The sequence below is a fragment of the Impatiens glandulifera genome, chromosome 5 (genome assembly GCF_907164915.1).
Source record: "Impatiens glandulifera chromosome 5, dImpGla2.1, whole genome shotgun sequence".
In the NCBI taxonomy this organism is placed as follows: Eukaryota; Viridiplantae; Streptophyta; class Magnoliopsida; order Ericales; family Balsaminaceae; genus Impatiens; species Impatiens glandulifera.
The window spans coordinates 39175526-39196350 of NC_061866.1; the positions used below are offsets into that span (position 1 = coordinate 39175526).

Consider the following 20825-nt stretch of genomic DNA (forward strand, 5'->3'; position numbering starts at 1 on the left):
TCATTTTTTTATAATTTAATATATATATATATATTTATATTTTATTAATTTAATTTATTAATTTTCTTATTATTACTCTTTTAAAACACAAAAACTAATTAATCATAAATATATATATATATTATTAATTAGATTAAAAATAATTAAGAATTTTTATATTTAACTTTTTATTCTTTATATATATATATTTATATTTATATATTTATCAAATATAATATATGTTTTAAAATATATACTTTGTTATTTGATTTATTCATTTTTTTTATTACTATTAGTGAATTAGTGGAGAGAAAAATATATATATTTGTATTATGTTTAATCATTGGCTATATTTACAAATTTTTAGCTCACCTATCTTTTTCCTAGCATATATGTAACACAATAAATTTCTCTATCAAAACAAAATCTTTCCCTTATAAATTATTGCAAAAATTTATTTGATTAGGCTCTACAATTATAATGATAGAAACAAAGTGTTTGATTATTAGTGAAAATTCAAATAAGACACATTAATCATTACAAGCTTATGATTTGCATGTATACATACTTTAGTTAAATCATAACTTTTTTCGACCTTTATTATGGGCATCTATCATTATTGAGATTAAATTTAAGAATGTCTATTCCGGTAGTGTAAACTCTTGAAACTCTTTAAGGTTCATCCATGGATTCACTGAAATTTTGGTCTCATACACATTCTTCAGTCTTCATGTCGCTTTGAATTGCATATAGAGTTATGATTTCACTTTGTGAGTCCGTTCCAGAAATATGGCACGACAACGCGTAAAACGTCTCTTCGTGATATTCATCGCTTCATGTCTTGTTCTTTTTCTTAACTTGGGGTGAACATTCTCTTTTTAGAGCGTGCGTCTCACAGACGTTGTAAATATTATATGAGAATTTAGGAGAATTTGAATGAGTTTAAGAAGAGTAAATCCAAACTTGTTAAGCTCACATCCATAATCAACACTTAGTTTCAATTCTAATCATGAATTAAGCAAATGGGAGAGATCTAGGTAAGTGTTCGTTTACAATGAGAGGAGTTCAATTATTTTGATCTCTACTCATTGAAATAGTTGACTTTGATAAGACTTATGTTCTATTTGCCCAATGAAGAATAAGACTTGTTTTGCACCTCATTTTTTTTTTGTCTTTTTGATTTATTTATATGATGAGTGATGATGTAAAATGGATGTATGGGTGGTGGTGGAATTAACAAATAAAACATATATTTGTTATATATATATTTTTTTATTTGCCCTACATCTCTACCTCTATTAAGACTGCCTATGTACCTTTATTGTTGAGGATCAAGAGACCATATTTCGGAATACTTAAATGAGAGTTAAGATCTCGCTATTTTAGTGGGACTAAGACCTGCATCCGAAATGGTTTTATTCATCTTTTTAAAACTTTTGTACATAAATTAGCTATCATTGTGCGTGGTCTCATGTCAAGGTTTTAAGTGTTAAATTATGGTTTTTTTTCTAACTTAGGTACCTAGTTTAGCTAGCCATGGATGTCGTCTCATGTCGAGGTTTTAAGTGTTAAAAAAGATTAACGTGGTGAGATCTAAAATTTCACAAATTCAAGTGGTTCATAAATTTTAAAAGAGTTAATGTTCTTTTCAAAGTCCTATTTACCTTAAAAATATAGTTTTGTTTTTGAAAAGACCTAATATTTTGACATTTTCCAAAAATGTAATTTGGAATTTTAAAACTCTATTGGTTCAACAGCTTTAAAATTGTAGTTTCATTTTTTAAATACTTAATTGTTTTGACATATTGTAAAATTTAGTTTCGGAATTTTGAAGCCTTGTTGATTTTGAGAGCCTTTAAAATTGTAGTTTCTTTTATAGAATGTAGTTCCGGATTTTAAAGTACTATTGGTTTCAAAAACTTTAAATTGTAGTTAGGAACCTTGAGCTCCAAATGTGTTTGGGGGTGGAACCTAGAGTTCCGATATGAAAATTTTAAAGTTCAGAAATTTCAAATTCCAATTTGATTTGGTAATTTGAAAATTGTAGAAAGGAACCTAGAGCTCCAAGATGATAGGGGTGGAACTTAGAGTTCTGGTATGAAAATTTTAAAATCTTATTGTGCTTGGTAACTTTAAAATTGTAGAAAGAACCTAGAGTTCCAAGATGATTATGAGTGAAAAAAAATGAGTATGGGTCATTGTTTTTGGTCTGTCATGGTGTCGGTTGACATGGCCTGTACACTTCCATTTGTAGGACGTGTCACAAAACCGTTAATGTTAAAATAACACTCATGAGACTCCATTTGTAGACGTGTTACACAACCGTTAATGTTAAAATAACACTCACATAATGCACTAACCGTTAATGTTAAAATAACAGTCACATAATACACTAACCGTTAATGTTAAAATAACACTCACATAATGCACTAAATTATATATATATATATATATTAAAATTATTATAATATTTAAATAAGTTAAGTTTTACGAAATTTTACAATATAATACTTATTTATAATAGAATTTATATTTATATCTTTACCTAAATTTTGTTCAAGTATGAAAATATCAATGTGTTGTGAAATTATGTTTGTTGTTAAAAGAGAAAATTTAAAAACTTTCACTAGATTGATTTTGAATTATAGACACCGCAAATGAAGAATTTTGACTAATTTAAGGATCTCTTTTTAAAAAATAAAAATATCAATATATTTTCTTTATAGCAAATTTATGTTCTATATTTTATATTTATATATATATATATATATATATATATATATATATACCCAATTTTCAGGATTAAATATTTTATCAAATAATTGGAATGTAAGATCGAAAAAACATTAAAAGAAATCCAAGTAAATATTTAATCGAACAGTTAAAGATTTAAGAAATCCAAGTAAATATTTAACCGAACAGTTAAAGATTTAAAGTACCATGTTGAAAAAGTAGATGAAAAAATGTAATATTAACGAGATAAATTCTCAAAATTCTATATTAAATCTAATATAAATAAAATCAATTATAAATATGATATATATACTTAAATTGACTAATGGAGAATTAGAAGAAGAAAAATTATAAACTAATTATGGAGGAAATTAAAAAGAAAAATAATTGTGAACTTAAGTAAGAATTATAATATATAAAATAACTGAAATATATATACTAATATATTTAATATACTTAGAAAATATATGAATTTTTAATTTTATTTGATATAAAACTATATTATATTATATAATATAATATAATATAATATAATATAATATAATATAGTTATATATAATATATATTTTTTAATTTATTAAAAAGATTTTGTTTAAGGGTGAGCTTATGTTTTTTTTTTTTTTTCCAAAATGTTCCAAACAAAAGGTTGTAATTGAATTTTTAATTTTTGTTAAGACAATTTTTTCTAATTTTTTTGTTGTTACATTTTTACCAAGATGTTTTTAATAATTTTAAAACATGTTCAAAAGTAAAAAAATTATGAAATAAGCAATTTCAATTAAGAATTTTGAATCAGATTTTGAGTTTTTATATTTTTTCAAAAATTTTGAGTTCTTAGTTCGGAATTAATTATTATGAAGGGATAGTTTATAATGATTCTCTCGACAATTTAGAAGCCAGTGGAATTTGTCTTGTGTTGAATTGTCCCCTTATTGAAAACTCACAAGTTTTTATTTAAAAAAGAAATTATTTCTCCAAAAAAATGATCGTGAGGGTATGAATTTAATGTTGAATTGGAATGGTTTTAGAACAAGTTTTTATACGTTCTCAATAGAAATAAAAAAAAATGAATTTTATTGAAATTTTCAAAACTTTCAGTCTAATATAATTTTAATTTTATTTAATGATGGATTTGTTCTTAATTTGATGCCAAAATAATTTTTTTATTTTTTTTCTTTTATAAATTTATATAATGACTTAACATAAGTATTGAATTAAATAAAAAATGAGATGTATGTAATTTTTTAAAATATAAAATAAATTGGTTCAATTGTTGTTTGAAATTCACAATTTTAACTATTTATTCAAAATTTAACTTTAAAGATTATTTTAACATTTAAAATAATATTTAAAACTCATTATAATAGTTAAAAAGGAAAAGAATACATTATTTACAAGATTAAGAAAATAACTTGAATGAGATTATCAAGACGAGATTATTTAAAAAATATATATATTTACTTATTATTTTATTATTATTTATAACATTTTAAATTTAGTAAATACCAATTTATATTTGAGTGAGTTGAATTTGAGTTATTTAATTAACTTAAACTAATTAACATTATTTAACATCCTTGTCTCAATTTATTAATAAAAATACTAAATTTCATCCTACTTAAAATTTTTACTTTTTATTTTTTATAATATAACAACTTTTTCTAAATTTTAAAATAATTAGGTTTTCATTTGCTTAGATTTAATTGTTTTAGATAAACGGTCTTCTTTTCAACTAAACCCCAAAACAAACGCAGAATTTCACAGAGCTCGGAAGAGTTTGTCGTCCGGTGATCGGAGAAACATGGTCAGTGTTCTTAGTATTATTATGCCTTGTCGGACAAATTGTTTCCTGCAAATTTGTTGAAGTTTCTCTCTTTGTTTTGACGGTTTCTAATTCTTTGTTTACAGTTCTCCATCACAGCAATCAATGATACAGATTCGAAAGCAAAGTGGGAACCATTAGCTCCGACTAAAGAAGCTCAAGTACATGCATACTCTTCTTTCTTTCTTTCTTTCTCTATTTGCAATGTATACATATAAATGCTAATCAAGATATCTACTTTTTTTTTTTTTTCTTTCTGCGGGTTTTTCTGTGTTAATCTAATTGTTACTTTTGAATAGTTTATCGAATTATCTATTCAGTCTGTTAAAATGCTGATTGATTTTCTTATTTAAATGATTCACCTCTTACTGCAGAACATTGTTCTTGATTTACTTTGATTCTATAGAATGTTATTATTCCTTTAAGCATGTATCTAGTCTTTAATGTATTTTCTATGAGTAACCATCATTATATAATCTGCAGGAATTTCATCTTTCACAAAATTATCATGAAGGACTGCTAAAGCTACAAGGTAAGGAGTATGTAAAGGCTCAAGAGTTGCTTGAATCAGTGTTAAAAGATCCTCTCATTACAAGTGCTCAGGTAATTATTGTAAGGAAAAAAAAAGGGGGAAATATCGTTGTTATCATCAGCCATATGTTGATTCTTGCTTACGGTTTTAGTGTTGTTGTTTCTTTTTTCGTACAGGCGGATGGTAATGCTAAGGATAGTCATCTTTCACAACTCAGGTTTCATATTCATATACCAACTCTGACAAATTTCTTATTTAAGATGGATGGGTTACCTTAAAATGTATTAAGAGCATAACTGCAAAAGAGAGACAGACTCGTTCATATGTTTTAATACCTCATGTAGTCTGCAAGAATTAAAGGATATCCCTGAAACAACTAAATATAAGGATGTTTCTCTTGTTATTAGTAATGAATGCTCATAGTAACAGTCACAATGCTATTTATCCATAATGAAACATTTGTTTGTTTGGTCTCTACCGTGCAGCTTCTTGATTCCATTCTTTACACCTATTTCATCAAAGAAAAGAACATCATAAAAAGATTCATGCCTGCTTGAAAAAACTCAAATTATTTGTGGGATTTGGGTAGTTGAGGTCCTTGTAGCTTTCATTCCAGTTTCTTTGGTCTGTTGATTTCACAAGGAATTTGAAAATCATGATTCCTTATGCAATTGGAAGCCAAACCTATTAGGTGAGAATCATTTAAGTGGTTTTTGGGCCTCTAAAATTTCAACAATAGTTTATACATAAAATTTAATTATCACTTAGGTCGTAAAAGCTTTTTGATCATGCTTTTGTTTTTCTTTGTTTATCCATTGCATAATTGGGTAACTGTTTGCATATTAGTACTGATAACAAAATTAGCAATATCTTTCTGTAGCACATGCAAGTGAGATGTTTTTAACTATCTGATATGTGACCTGAAATGAACGAGGTCTTCTTCCATTTCTTGTGTGAATTATAATGTAACAGAACTTCAGGCAACCGTTTTTTTTATTTATTTCTAGAGCTTGCTACTGCTTCTTAAGCTAGTGTTTACTATTTTCCACATGATCAGTAATTCTTTTTGGCAGATTTCTGGCATTGAAGAATCTTGCCACTGTTTTTCTTCAACAAGATCCAGCCCATCATGAGAATGCTCTGCACTGCTATCTTCAAGCTGTAGAAATTGATACTAGAGATTCTGTTGTTTGGAACCAGCTGGGAACACTATCATGCTCAATGGGGTTATTGAGTATCTCTCGTTGGGCATTTGAGCAAGGGCTTCTTTGCAGTCCCAATAATTGTATGTTTCTTTGTCAATGGTGCCTCTTTCTGTTGTTACTGCTAGCCAAACATTCATTTGATGAGTATTTGGATTTCTCTATTATGTGATCTTTTGTGTAATAAGTTTTAACAACATCAGTATGTAAGTATGTATTCTGAAATCTGTGGAAGCAGGGAATTGTATGGAGAAACTTTTGGAGGTTCTTGTTGCTGTTGGAGATGAGGTTGCTTGTCTGTCCATAGCAGAGTTGATTTTGAGGCACTGGCCTTCACATTCTCGAGCTTTGCATGTCAAAAATACCATTGAAGAGTCTGATCCTACTCCCTTTACTCCAAAAGGCATAGACAAACTGGAACCTAAACATATTCGGCTAAATTTTGGGCAGCACAAGCGAAAAGCAACAGATGATAACCTAGATAAAGATATCTTGACAAAAAAGTTGAACCAGAGAATTGAGTTGCGCCTTTCAGAAATCTCCTGGACATCCCTTGCTAATGCTCTTCTAGGAGTTCTAGTTCCCAAAAAAGATTGTGGTTCAGAATCAGGTGACATTAGGATAAACGTACAGTTACATCAAAGTCCAGAAGCTCCAAAGGGATCTTTGGATGAGAAAGAGCAGATGATCGTGACAGAGGAAATTATATGTACTGATTATCTGAGCCCAAATAAATGTACTGTGTTTAGAGAGAAGGAATCGAATACTGATGAGGAACATCATCATGAAAGACGAAGTATTCGTCTTCGAAGTCGTAAGCCAGAAAAGGAAGATTTAGATATGGCTAGTGGTAAGGATCCAGCTAAAGTTGTTGTTCAATTCCTTAAACATTTCATTCTAGGTGGAACAGGAGTTACAGTATCTGATAATAATGTCAGTTCCCTTACATCACATGCTGATGTTTTGACTAATCCAGTGGATTTGGAGACTTGTGATGTTACTAGGTTTGTTGTGGAAACTTTGAACAACTTTGGTGCTTACCATATGGGTCATATTCTTCTAGAAGAGGTTGCGAATAAAACCCTATCACATAGGGATAGCGTTTCCATATTTTTGGAATTGGAGAAATGTACTAGGCACTGGGGACAAGATAGAAGTCCAAATTGCTGTCTTTTTCTGGCTGAGCTTTATTATGATTTCGCATTGCATTCTCCTGACAAATCAAAACTTGCAGAGTTTATCTCTGAGGCATCTTATCATCTTTGTAAAATCATAGAATCCACAGCTTTGAATTATCCTTTCAGCACACAAGTTAGTGGAAGTGACCCAGCTATAGAATCCAAACACAATGATGAACTAACGAAAACATGGTCTCAGTTCATGAATAACTTCTCCTTTTGGGCACGCTTTTTCTGGTTAAGCGGGCAGTTATCATTACTGGAAGGCGACAGGAAAAAGGCTCAACAAGAATTAAGTGTTTGTTTGTCGCTTTTTACGAATAAAGCAGATACAAAGGAACATGTGGCACCAATTTTCCTGCCACACTGCAAAGTTGTTAAAAAGTTAACCATAGATAGGGTTCTCCAAGAAATAAATTTACTAGAGGTTGACCTACAGTTAAAGAAGATAAAGGGGATGATTGAAAATGAAATGTATCCTGATTGTGTAAATTTACTTGCTCCCCTTCTGTTCTCTGCACAAGACATCCATCTTGATACTTTACGCCTTGATGGTAATGAAGGTGGGGTTCCTTCTGCTGAGCTTTCAGCATTGGATATTTTAATTGAGGCATGCCACAAGGCAACGCCAATGGATGCTGAAGTGCTTTTGAATAGCCATAGGCGTAAACTGCAAATTCTTATTGTTGCAGCTGGAATGAGTGAATTTTATGTTTCAAATATACCCGGTAATTTCATGTCAATGTTAAAACTATGTTCAAATTCTGGACAAGAATCTAATGAAAGCACAGCCAACCGCTGTAAGGGGTTGATTGCTGAAGAAGTGAAGGCTGTCTCACAATGTGCATCAAAACTAAAGAACTTGGCTGATCCATCTGCAAATTCAGTGAGTTGAATTTTAGACTATAAACTTGGTATTCATGTTTCCTGTACATCATTTATATCATGTTAAGTACAAGTATAGCCAGTCTTCTGTACACCATTTATTATGTCTTACATAAAGCACATTTCTTTTCCCCTGCAAAGGAAGGTTTTATTCCTTGCGTTGATGGCTAATTTGTAGTTTTGTACTAAATCTTGCTGTTAGGTTCTAGTTTTCTGAGTTCAGTATGTGACTAACCACGATTGATCAATCCTACAACCTTAAAACTTCACCTACGTTTACCCTCTTATTCTATCTTTCTTTGTAGTCCTTTCAATGGGATGGTGTTCAAACTCTAGAAATGCAGTCCAGATAGTTGTTCCTCCTCTTTCTAACTTGTAGTTTATGCAGGTGGGTGACTTCATAGTGCCTCTACAAATTGTTGCGGATATCCAGTCCTTGTTGATGGCAATAATGTGCAACATTGCAGTTGTAAGCTTCTCTAAGAAATCATCTGGTGCAATCACAGATGAGATTGAACAAAGTGAAAAAATCTGCTTTATGGATGCAGCCATTGCTTTCTGTAGACTTCAACACCTGATCCCTACCATGTCTATAAAAGCTCAGGTACTTGCTGTTCTAGGAGCTTGTTTGGTCTCGAGTTATTTCAAAAACACCATTTATTACATCACCTATCCTTTCAACCATCAAATCACTTAATTCATCAAACACAATACCAATATACCATTTATTTTATATATAAATTTTATTGTTTTAAATACTAAAGGACGTTCTAGTAAATTAACCCAAATAATCCCAAAACCCTATTTTTTCATCAAACAAGATTTTGATTTCATAACCTAGATTTCTTTCAAATAACCCAACAACCATTGGTGTCAAACTTTGTAATATTTTGGACTGATGCTGCAATTTTATCCATCTTAATAAGTTAATGGTTGATTGGTTGCTCAGACTGATCTAATTGTGGCAATCCATGATTTGCTTGCTGAACACGGAATTTGCTGTGCCGCTGGAGATGGTGAGGAAGAAGGAATGTTTCTTAAAATTGCAATAAAACATCTATTATCTTTGGATATGAAGCTCAAAGGAAGTGCTCTGCTCTCAAGCAACGGATCCAGAGTAATGCAATGTGACAAGCAGGGTCATGAAGACAACTTCAAATCATCATCAAATGAACAAAATTTGGAAAAAACAAATGATACTTGCTTCTTAAGAATAGATACGAGCAGTATTACTGAGCAAAATACTCTTGAACGATCTCATTTTAAAGACGATTTATCTCAAAATGATGTGAAGAGAGAGAGAACATTGAAAGTAAGTAAATCTGATGACAAGGGACCTGTTAATATCCGCAATGGTGAGGAAAGCAATAAACTTGATGAAACTGACTGGGATATATCTGAAGAAGAAAGAGAGGAACTTGAGTTGGGAATTGATAATGCCTTGGATCAATGTTTTTTCTGTTTGTATGGTTTAAACCTTAGATCTGATGCATCCTATGAAGATGATCTTACCCAACACAAAAACACAAGTCGTGGTGATTATCATACCAAGGAACAATGTGCTGATGTTTTCCAGTATATATTGCCTTATGCAAAGGCCTCAACTGTAAGTGATCTTTATCTTCCTTTTTTTTTGTGAAAAAACTTTTGTCTCTCATCCTTCAACAAGCATTAGTGATTTAGATCCCTTAGATGTATCCCAACAGTTTGTGTACTTTTTCTAGAGAACTGGATTGGTTAAACTTCGGAGAGTATTACGAGCTATACGCAAGCATTTTCCACAGCCACCAGATACTATTTTATCTGGCAATGCAATAAATAACTTTTTGGATGATCCCAATTTATGCGAAGACAAACTCCTTGAGGAAGCTGGGTCCAATGGATTTATTGATTCCATAATGAAGATTATATTCCCCAGTGGTTATACTAGCCTACAAGAGAGGACATTATCATCTGGAAGGTAACTGTGTAACGTTTCTTATGTGTTTGTGTTCCTGTATGTTTACTGTTTAGCTATGTGCAATAATCATGATCATTGTGAAGAGGAGCGAGCTAATTTAAAGTTTTTTATGGATTAGTTGCAGTTCTGACCCCTATTTGGAGGTTTATAGCAATTTGTATTACCTACTTGCTCTGTCCGAAGAAATGAGTGCAACAGATAAATGGGCTGGCTTTGTACTTACAAAGGAAGGGGAAGAATTTGTGGAGCAAAACACAAACCTCTTTAAATATGATTTGTCTTACAATCCTTTACACTTTGAAAGCTGGCAACGACTTGCAAATATTTATGACGAGGCAAGTGTATTTATTAGTTTTATATTTCATGGAGGGGGAGTTGAGTAAGAAGTGAATGCATTTTTGTGTAACTAATTTGTTACATTAATTTTGAACTTCTAAATCTTTCTTTCTTTCATATTATGCAGGAGGTAGATTTATTGTTAAATGATGGCAGTAAGCAGATAAATGTTTCAGTCTGGAGGAAGAATTCTAGTTTATCTCAGCGGGTTGAGATAAGTCGGAGGAGGAGCAGGCGGTGTCTATTGATGACTTTGGCTTTAGCAAAGACTCCAGCACAGCAGGTTCAACTCACTCGTCATGTCAATCCACAATATATAATGTTAAACATTTTCCTTAGCTTGCATAAGTATTCATCTTTGTTTCACTCCTTAGCTCACACCTAAGACTAATGAACAAGATTTAATGCTCCAAAGAGGAGCCTGGGCCTTATTTGTGAAAAATGGTTAAAATTATAATGATATCAAATAAGCCTGTTAATTATTCCCTTATTGTATTCCAATACAAGGAATCTTCATGGAAGATGTTGAAGTGGAGATTTTAGATAGCCAGTAGTGATCAGGGACTATTGCGATTCGTCAGAATGAGTTATTGCAAACATTCTCTTTGTTCATTTGAAGAAGTATAATATGATAAATGTACATTGATTCCAGGGGGAGATACACGAGCTGTTGGCTTTAGTATACTATGATGGTCTGCAGAATGTAGTGCCACTTTATGACCAAAGATCTCTAGCCCCCTCAAAGGATGCCGTGTGGAAGATGTTCTGTCACAACTCAATGAGACATTTTAAGAAGGCTTCTGCACACAAGTAATTATTCTTTTCCATAAAATTGTAGTTTGCTTATTTATCATCCATACATCAGCTGAACCAAGAGATTAAATTTTTATCTGACAGGGAAGATTGGTCTTATGCATTTTACTTGGGGAAACTCAGTGAGAAGCTTGGCTTTTCGCATGAGAAATCACTTTCTTATTATGATATGGCGATAAAGTTGAACCCAACAGCTGTTGATGCAGTGTACAGGATGCATGCCTCACGCTTAAAGTTACTTTTTACATGTGAGAAACAGAATACAGAGGCTCTGAAGGTTTTTCTCTCTCTCTCTATTCTGAACTACTTTTTCTTGACAGGTTATTGTTGCAAATCTTCATTGAGTGTATGTAAAAGCTTTTATTTCTCATTCAAACATCTGGCAATAGTATTTGCTTCATTGAATATTTATCATCTTTTACTTAGTAATTAATTACTTAATATAATCTGAAATATAGTACTAGGTTGATTTTTTTTTTTGAGAACACTAGGTTGCGCTTCTCTTTTGGAGTGCGACTAATCCCCGCGGGTTAAGCATATAGCCCGCAAACACACTTAATCGTTTAACCAGGCGCAAAACTTGCCGCCTGAAGGGCTCAAACCCTATTAAATTGAATAGGATCAAATAGCACATATTAACATCATAAACCAAATCCATATTTCTATTGGAGCCAACATTGCTCAATCTTGTTATCATGCATTACTCATTTATTTACACTATTGTACTTCGGTACTTCTTTTTTTCTAGTATTGTACTTCGCTACTTAGAGGCCAACTTACAGATCCAACTATGTTCCTCCTTGCTATTTCTTCTTTTAATTTGGTAGAATGATGTATTATCGTTGTGCATCACATGTTCTATCTTATGTCAGGTTGTTGGAGTTTATTCCTTTAGCCAGACTATAAAGGAGAAGGCTATGAATTATTCTGTCCCAGAGTTGCCCGTGCATGTTGATAGTGAAAGTAATGTTACCAACTCTGATGACAGAAAGCTGCTGAGCTCCAATTTATCGGAAGATATGTGGCATTTGCTTTATAGAGATTGTATATCTGCCCTTGAAACTTGTGTAGAAGGAGACCTCAAACATTTTCACAAAGCCAGATATACGCTTGCTCGAGGACTTTATAGAAGGGGTGAGAAAGGGGATCTAGAAAAGGCAAAGGAGGAGCTTTCGTTTTGTTTTAAGTCGTCTCGCTCTTCATTCACAATTAACATGTGGGAGATTGATAGTATGGTAAAAAAAGGAAGGTAAAGCCTCTTTCTATTTTCTCCGGCCTTTTGAACTTATTTAATTGGACATTGCAAAAAAAAAGGCTATACAATTTTTTTCTTTAATCACTTCCAAGTATACGCCCTTTTCCAATCAAGAGTACAGTGTTTTTATCCTGTTGTAGCAAATGGGTTTCTTGTGTTAGTTGTAACATGGTCATAATTGGTACTTGAGTGACTGGTGGCCTAGCGAGCAATATGTTATTACCTGTCACAGAAAAAAAAGGATAACAGGAAAAGACGAGTTTGATCTCTGTTTTATCGCAACTGACAATTTTTTCCTTCCCCAAATTTCAGACGCAAGACACCGGGTCCTTCAGGGAGCAAAAGGGTGCTTGAAGTTCACTTGCCAGAAAGTTCTCGCAAATTTATCACTTGCATGAGGAAGTACATTATGTTCTACTGGAAACTGTTGGAAGAGACTGGAGATATTTGTACGCTTGACCGGTCTTATGTCTCTCTTCGAACAGATAAGCGGGTATAATTTTTTTAAAGCTTTCTTAGCTATAGAAATAAAATTAAAAAATCTTTTGTCCAGGACAAGATAGGTAAAAGCTTTCTGTGTTTTGGAAAAGGAGGAAGAAAGATGATGGCAATTATCTGCTTTTGCACGTGGAAAGAAAAATATATTCTTAGTGGATTATATTATAGCATATTGAATCTTATTATTACATAATTTGGTTATGAACATATACATCTTGGGGTTCTGCTTTCCTGCCATTTTCTAGCGTATTCAGTTTGTGAACTGATTCATTTAGATCTCGTTTCTTGTGAATATCGTGACAACTAGTTAATATTTTGATCATCAATGCAGTTTTCCATGTGCCTGGAAGATCTTGTTCCATTAGCTCTTGGGAGGTATGTTAAAGCCTTAATATCATCCATCCACAAAATTACAAATGATGGGATTGGTGCTGCGGACAACTTTGAGCATCTTTTGGAGAAAATGTTCACCTTATTTGTGGACCGGATAAACTTATGGCAAGATATATGCAACTTGCCAGAGATCAGACACTCAGAGTTATCAGAAAGCAGTTTATACGGGTAATTGAGCCTATTTAGAAACTAGTATTTTGTCACAATCACTATAATTAAAACTGAAGGTGATTTTTTTTTTCGTTTGGTATAAGATTTTTCTTAATTATGATCATATTATTTTTTCGATCATGATGTGATTTTCATTGCTTTAGTTGGTACACATTTCATCTTTTTTTAGATCATGATCTAAATTATAGAGTAATATTTTTGATTCATTTTAATATAGAAAATTTCTTCTCCATCACGAACATAACAAATGCTAATTTTTCTTAATCATGGCCACTTGCCAATTCGTGGTTTAAAATTAGGTTCTCATAAAGCTGTTGCAATTACTCATGCTCATCTACTAGAACTCAATCATGTTAATCTTTCTCTTTTCGGTAGTGATATTCTTTAGTAGTCTTACTTTAAAGTTACTTTTGCAGTTGATTTGGTTTTGATTTGAGATAAAATCACATGAATTAAGATCCAATGACTGTAACATCCGTAAATAAGCTTGATTCATCTCCTCAACCTTTATATGTACCTTCTTCTCTCTCTATATATATATACAGATTCCTACATGTATGCATTTGTATATACATGCAGTTGAAGTTGTAACATGTTGTTCAGTAATCTACAAGTTAAATCCTTATCAATTTTGCTGAATGAAGTTGATGTTGTTATTTATGTGCCAGAATCTCATTGTACTCGTGTTTGATGATCCCCTTTGTACTATTTTTTTGCAGATATCTCCAACAGTTCATCCAGTTTCTTGAGAGAAATGTCAAGGTGGAGAAACTGGAAGAAGTAAATGAAAAAATAAGGAAGCGTTTTAAGAACCCGAAGCTGTCAAACAACATTTGTGCCAAGATTTATAGGCAAGTTTCTATAGCATGGTATCATTCCCTAGTTATAAATTTGGCCTTGATCACTCCATTAGGTTCAGAGCCATCAAATGATACTGGAATAATCAGTTTATCAGATCAAGGTGCAGAAAACAGCCATGTTCCTTACTTGGATATACAACTAAACGAACTTTGGTACTCGCCATTTGAAGATACAGAACACCTCAAGAGTCTCGAAACGAAATGGAACCCTCTGTTGTCAAAAATTAGGATTGTTAAAATACAAAAGGTCAAAGAGGAAGATCTGGAGACTGCTACGACACTGCTCAGATGTTCATACAACTTCTATAAAGATTCGTATTGCTTAACATTTCCATCAGGCTTGAACTTTGTTATGATCTCGTCTCAATTAGCAATGGTGGGCAATCTTAAACCAGGAACAGAAGGGTGCAATGCTCTTGATTTGACAGTTCCAAGGAAACTTCTCTTGTGGGCGTACATGTTATTGCATGGCCGCTATGCGAACATTTCAACTGTTACGAAGTATTGTGAAGAAAATATTAAGGTACTCCTTATCTCGACTCTCCAACAATTTCTCCCCATTTTTTTTGGTAACTATTAGTTTTGTGTAAAATATTGGGGGCTAACATATTCATCTTTTTGCTACCAATGCCCTTCTAGTTGATAACTTATTCTTAACCGCTTAAACTTTGAAAATTATTGTTCTTTTTTATGCATGGTTGCCATTCTTTCTATTTTTCAACATCACAAATCATGATATATTCCATCACATATGAGAAAAATCTTCATAAGAGGTCTTCATGTTGAACACACTTTTTAGAAGCAGCTATTTTGTCGCAAATCGAGAAAGTGAAACTGATTTAATATTTTCGTTTGAATAAAGATTGTTTTTTAGAGCATAATCTAGATATTTTAGGTCATGATCCAAATTATCCAAATCATGATATCATAGTCTCTTTGTGAATGCATGCATATTTTGTGACAATCTGAGCAGCCTTTTAGTTCCATTTGGTTTCAACACCTTTTATCACTACAAAAAGTGTTCCATAGTCATGAAAACCTGAAATTGTATGCCTCTCTTTGGTTCTCTATCACAGTCAAAGGCTAAAAAGGGAATGGGAGTTTCATCCACAAGTGCATCTCCTTCCACAGCTTTGTTACACACAGGTAGATATTAATTTAACTGATTCATATATATTAAACGTTTAGCATTTGTGTGTGACCACTTTTTTTTGCGCAATATAATTGGTTACCTCATCTTTCTTGTCAATTATGTTTGTGATTTTGTTGAAAATGTGTAGGTGGAAGTGGTAGCAAAGATGGAGAAATCAGATCTATTGAAGCTGAGACTGCTATTATGACATCGTGTTCTACTCTACTTGAACGTTCTACTCTACTTGAACGAGAAATTTCCCAAAACGCGGTGTCTGTTGTTTCATTGCCTGCAACAAGTGACTCACAATTTTCCAGTCCTAACCAAGAAGTTTAGATAGAGCTCTTTGGTGAGAGCTATGTGTATAAGTGACTTTTGGAAACAATTTTTTATGTCATTTGGATCACGGAACGAGATCACATTAAAAAAAGGAAATTATTAGCGGTTTCTGATTAGGATCTAGATACATAATCCTAGTATGAAATCTCATTCCAATATGTTTTATAGTATAAAGATGATTTTTTGTGTGTATGATTCATTAGTTTTCTGATTTATGATGAATATCTAATATAAATGGATCATAGATGGTTCAATATGTCCTTTATTTATTTCTCTTAAAACAATTATCTTATTCTATAATGTACTTTATTCAAGTGGGAAAGAAGGCAAAATTGTTTTTATCGTTCAAAATAATTGTACGCCATAAGAAATTTTATTTTTAATCTTATTGACATTTAAACATTTTGTGTTATTTTTTTATTTTGTTTTTCGAAAAAAAATCTAATTAGAAAAAAGATTAAGAGCTAGTTTGATTCACTTTATTCGATGAATGTTTAGACATGTTTAATTTGTACACAATAATATATTCGTTAATGTACTATTTTTAATTTATTTAAGGAGAACTAAAATGACATTCTAGAATCATGTTTCTCTGCTTTAATTAAAAACAGTTGGGGGTGAAAATGGAAATCGAATTGTGACATTTTAATCTCTTAAACCGACTATTTCTACCTAATCACTTTAGAAGGGATTACGAAATAATCACCTTAGAGGGCGTAATGTACCATTTTATTAAGACGTGGAGTTTATTCACGCTTATAAACTGAATCAAAGTAGCCATAAGAAATTGTATGTTGAAATATTTGTGAAACAAAATTGGCTCTTAATACAATTTACTAGCCATAAGGAAATGATCATCTTTTTTTTTACCTATACATTTAATTTGTTTTCCAAATAACTAAACAAACCCTAATGTTTTCTACACAATTATTTTAAATCCAAACAAGCCTTAATAACTAAATCTTCTTCTTCTTCCACCTTGAGCTTACCCCCACTCACTTCTTCTTCCCAGTCGCCGCCCCCCTCCGTCGCAAATACCAAGTTGTTCGATTCGGACGAGGATCCGAAGAAGGATCTAAGAAGCTTCTGAAGTAATGGGTAGTCATCATCTACTTCTTTCGGTTTCATCAGCTACCATTAATGCTATTGGGATGGGAATCAGAAATCCTCTGTTAATGAAGAGTTCTAATAACCTTCTCATTCGTACCTTCTTCTCCAATTCTCTTCCTTTAAAGGATAAGAAGATAAGGGTTGTTCGAAACTACTCACATGGGGTTAGTAGTAGTCTTGAGCCCCCAGATGTTTCTCGATTGGCTAAGACTGCACGCATTTCTCTCACACCCGATGAGGTACTCTTTCCATGTTCAATTTCATCCTAGTACATAGAAAACCAAGGTTCATATATTGATTGATTGATTGTTGGGTATTTGTGATTTAGGTAGAAGAATTAGCTCCCAAAATTCGACAAGTTGTAGACTGGTATCTCTCTGAAGAACATTCACTTATAATGCTTAGTTTTAACAGAAAATTTGTCTATCTTTTTGAGTCTGACTTTGTAATTTCATATACAGGTTTGGGCAACTTCAAGCAGTTGATCTTCATAGTGTTGAACCTTCCATTAGAGCAGGTCATTGAATTTCATTTGAACTATTTTTCCTGATAATCTAAGAAAGACAGTTTTATAATTTTGAATTAAACAACACATATATCATTTGAATGTTACCATTAATCAAGTAGTTTTCAAATGATAAGATGATGAGAGTATTTGATCTACAGATACTGAAAGTGAGAATTTACGAGATGATGTGGCTTTAACATTTGAAAATAGGTAAAGGGTTTAGTTGGTTTATTCTTGTCACAATGTGGGGGTTGTTCTAAGTCTATGTATGTTTTGTTTATGAACAGGGAAGGTATGATAAATGGTATACCAAGCTATAACGAACCGTATATAAAAGTCCCCAAGATCTTGAACAAGGAGTAATGTTGTTGGATGATAGGTAAAAAGAAGCTTCTTATGTTTATATGTTTTCTTTTGATTTTTCAGAATGCTATAGTTTGATTCATATAACAGCTGTGACACACTTTATTTGTATCATGTATGATTGATATTGGGTTTTCTTTGGAGATTATCTTGTTTGGTTTATTCTATATGTTTGTGTGTTTGTTTGTGTACAGGACAGGCAGGCAAGACTTTCGGAAATCTGAGTTGTGCAGATACGAAGAGGGATCGATTCTTCTTGATGTGGTTTGCGTTTAGGGTTATTGTTCTTACTTCTTGTCATTTGCTTGAAGGAAAGATGGGCAAATCATTATGTCTTTACATATATGAGATATGCTCTTAACTTGTTGTTTTTGAATTTGGTGACTAAGATGTATAAAACATTTTTAATGGTATTATGTCACAGTTGTTGAATCAAACTAACTATGAACTAGAACAATTGTATCGATTATTCAATTCAACAAGAACAATTGCGCTGATTCACATTTTTGGTCATCGGATACAATTTTATATTTTTATATAATAAATATTATTGGGTCATTTTTATTTGTTACTAAAGTGCCTTGAATAGCCTTTCAGAGGTTTGCTAAAAATTCTGGGTTCTAAATAATAGTGTGTTATAAAGAATGAATTGATCAATATTTGAGATTGAAAAGCTGCTTTCTTTTTGTAATATATTATATTATCTGGTATCAAAAGTATGGTTTTAACTTTACTTATGTGAGATTTTTTTCAAAAAATATTCGTAAAGGCTATACAATCTATTTTTGGATGAGAAGTTTTTGCCAAATATATTAAAAACATTTTTCCACATGAAAAAGGCTCAATTATGTAGTTTTTTTTTTTTAAATTTATTTTTTGAGTGATTGGTATTTTCAACTTTACTATTGATAAACATTTTTTATTTAATTTGAGTAAAAATAACATATCTACAATATTCACTTTCTTACTTCAACTTCTTGAATGTACAAGTTTTAGTTGGAATTTCATCACCTTAGTTTAAAGGTTTTTACTTTTTAGTGAAAATTAAATTAAAAATATTGGTAAGTTTGGAAATTCATACACACTATGTGATTATTTAAATAAATTTATATTTATTTAAAAAAGGTTAATAAGTGATTATTTTAAATATGTGAATTTTAATAAAAATAAAAATAAAATTAAAAGTATTAATATATAGAAATAAAATAATTTTTCTTGTAATTAGTTAATTATTATCTTAAAAAAATATTTAGTAGGTTGATTAAATTAAAATGTCATTTTAATAAATCATTTATCAATTAAATGAAAAATTATATGTTTAAAATAAATAAAAAAGAGTATATCACTATATGACTTATAAAAAATAAAATTGTTTCCCATATTAACATTTTTATATATTTTAATAATTAAATATATTATTTTAATTGTTTGTTTAAAGTTTTTTTGTCTTGATTTTAATCATTTAGTTTTTTTTTAGTTTCATATTATTTAATATATTCAATTTAATTTTTTTATTTCATTTATTAAGGATTAAATATATTTAAAATTAATTTTTAACTAATATATTTAGTCAAAATTATATATTTATACATGTTTAAAAAAATTAAATGCGCCTTAATCTTAATAATAATAAAAGTGATCTAATAAACATGTTTTCCGTGTTATGCAAACGAACAAATATATAAAAAAATCAAAATTTCTATATAAAAAAATTAAATCATACTATATAATATATTAACAGTTAATATGTTATATTTAATAGTTTAAAAATATTTAATCAAATACTATAAACATAAAATTTTATTTTAATTAAAAAAATTTTATATAAAAATTGATAAATTTAAGTTTCATTTTTTAATTTACATCTTTACAAGTTAATTATAAAAAAATAATAATCATTTAAATTTTATTACATAAATTTTACCATTAAATTGTGTTTGACATTAATTTTATAATATCACAATTTTTAGACACTATATATTAAATATATAAGTTTGAGAAATTTTAATATTGTGTATATATTCTTTCAAATTTTCATTTTTATTAATATTTTGTGAAGTTATCTAATCTCAAATTTTTTATAATTTTTTTTTTATAAAAACTTTTTTTAAATACACCTAACATAAAATAATACAAATATGGTCATTTATTCAAAATTTTAGTTTTTTCGTTTTATTAATTAATTTAAATTTTCATTTTTTTGTAACGTGAATTATCACATTATCTTAAATTGGCGAAAATAATATTTGAAAAAAATATGTTGGTATTTATTTTTCTCTTTTGTACCGAAAACAGTTTATTATACATAAACGTCAAAATATTAATTAAAATATATAGGAAATATCTATTAAAAAATAATATTGAACTTGATATGTGAACACCATAAAACTCTAATTTCATATATATATATATATATATATAATTTTATTTTGGTTAAACAATAACATTAATTATTATTTTTATTAAAAAAAATTAATAATTCAATTTTATAATATTTTATATAATATATATATATAATAATAATATTATAAATTAAATTAATAAATATTTATCAATTATTTAAAGCATATCAAAATATAGAGTTAAATATATTTTGTATTATTTATATATATATATATATAATTTATTTATTATGTTTTTGTATTATATATATAAATAATTAAAATATTAATATTATTCATTAAAATACAATTTTATTATAGTTTTATTATAAAATATCTTATTAGGTTTTGTTATAGAAAAAAAATAATAATAAT

At 30.2% G+C, this 20825-nt stretch overlaps 2 protein-coding genes across 4 annotated transcripts; both read left to right on the forward strand.

Annotated features, from left to right (window-relative positions):
* The first annotated feature begins 4432 nt into the window (after positions 1-4432).
* LOC124938603 (calcineurin-binding protein 1) lies at positions 4433-16287 on the forward strand. Of its 2 annotated transcripts, none has more exons than XM_047479074.1 (18): positions 4433-4516; positions 4621-4695; positions 5018-5283; positions 6140-6351; positions 6507-8332; positions 8720-8935; positions 9281-9937; positions 10056-10291; positions 10410-10626; positions 10755-10910; positions 11280-11437; positions 11525-11717; positions 12313-12689; positions 13008-13188; positions 13525-13754; positions 14477-15140; positions 15694-15763; positions 15898-16287. In XM_047479074.1, the coding sequence occupies exons 1-18, from the start codon at positions 4514-4516 to the stop codon at positions 16083-16085; spliced, it is 5925 nt and encodes a 1974-aa protein (XP_047335030.1). In that variant the 5' UTR covers positions 4433-4513; the 3' UTR covers positions 16086-16287. The 2 variants fall into 2 exon arrangements, with proteins under 2 accessions (XP_047335030.1, XP_047335031.1); XM_047479075.1 differs by having other exon boundaries at positions 10416-10626.
* Positions 16288-17066: 779 nt separating this feature from the next.
* On the forward strand, positions 17067-18627 carry LOC124938699 (glutamyl-tRNA(Gln) amidotransferase subunit C, chloroplastic/mitochondrial). Of its 2 annotated transcripts, none has more exons than XM_047479194.1 (6): positions 17067-17437; positions 17527-17567; positions 17660-17715; positions 17865-17916; positions 17994-18085; positions 18269-18627. In XM_047479194.1, exons 1-5 carry the CDS (start codon positions 17183-17185, stop codon positions 18067-18069), a joined length of 480 nt encoding a protein of 159 aa, XP_047335150.1. In that variant the 5' UTR covers positions 17067-17182; the 3' UTR covers positions 18070-18085; positions 18269-18627. The 2 variants fall into 2 exon arrangements, with proteins under 2 accessions (XP_047335150.1, XP_047335149.1); XM_047479193.1 differs by having other exon boundaries at positions 17068-17437; positions 18264-18627.
* The last annotated feature ends 2198 nt before the right edge of the window (positions 18628-20825 follow it).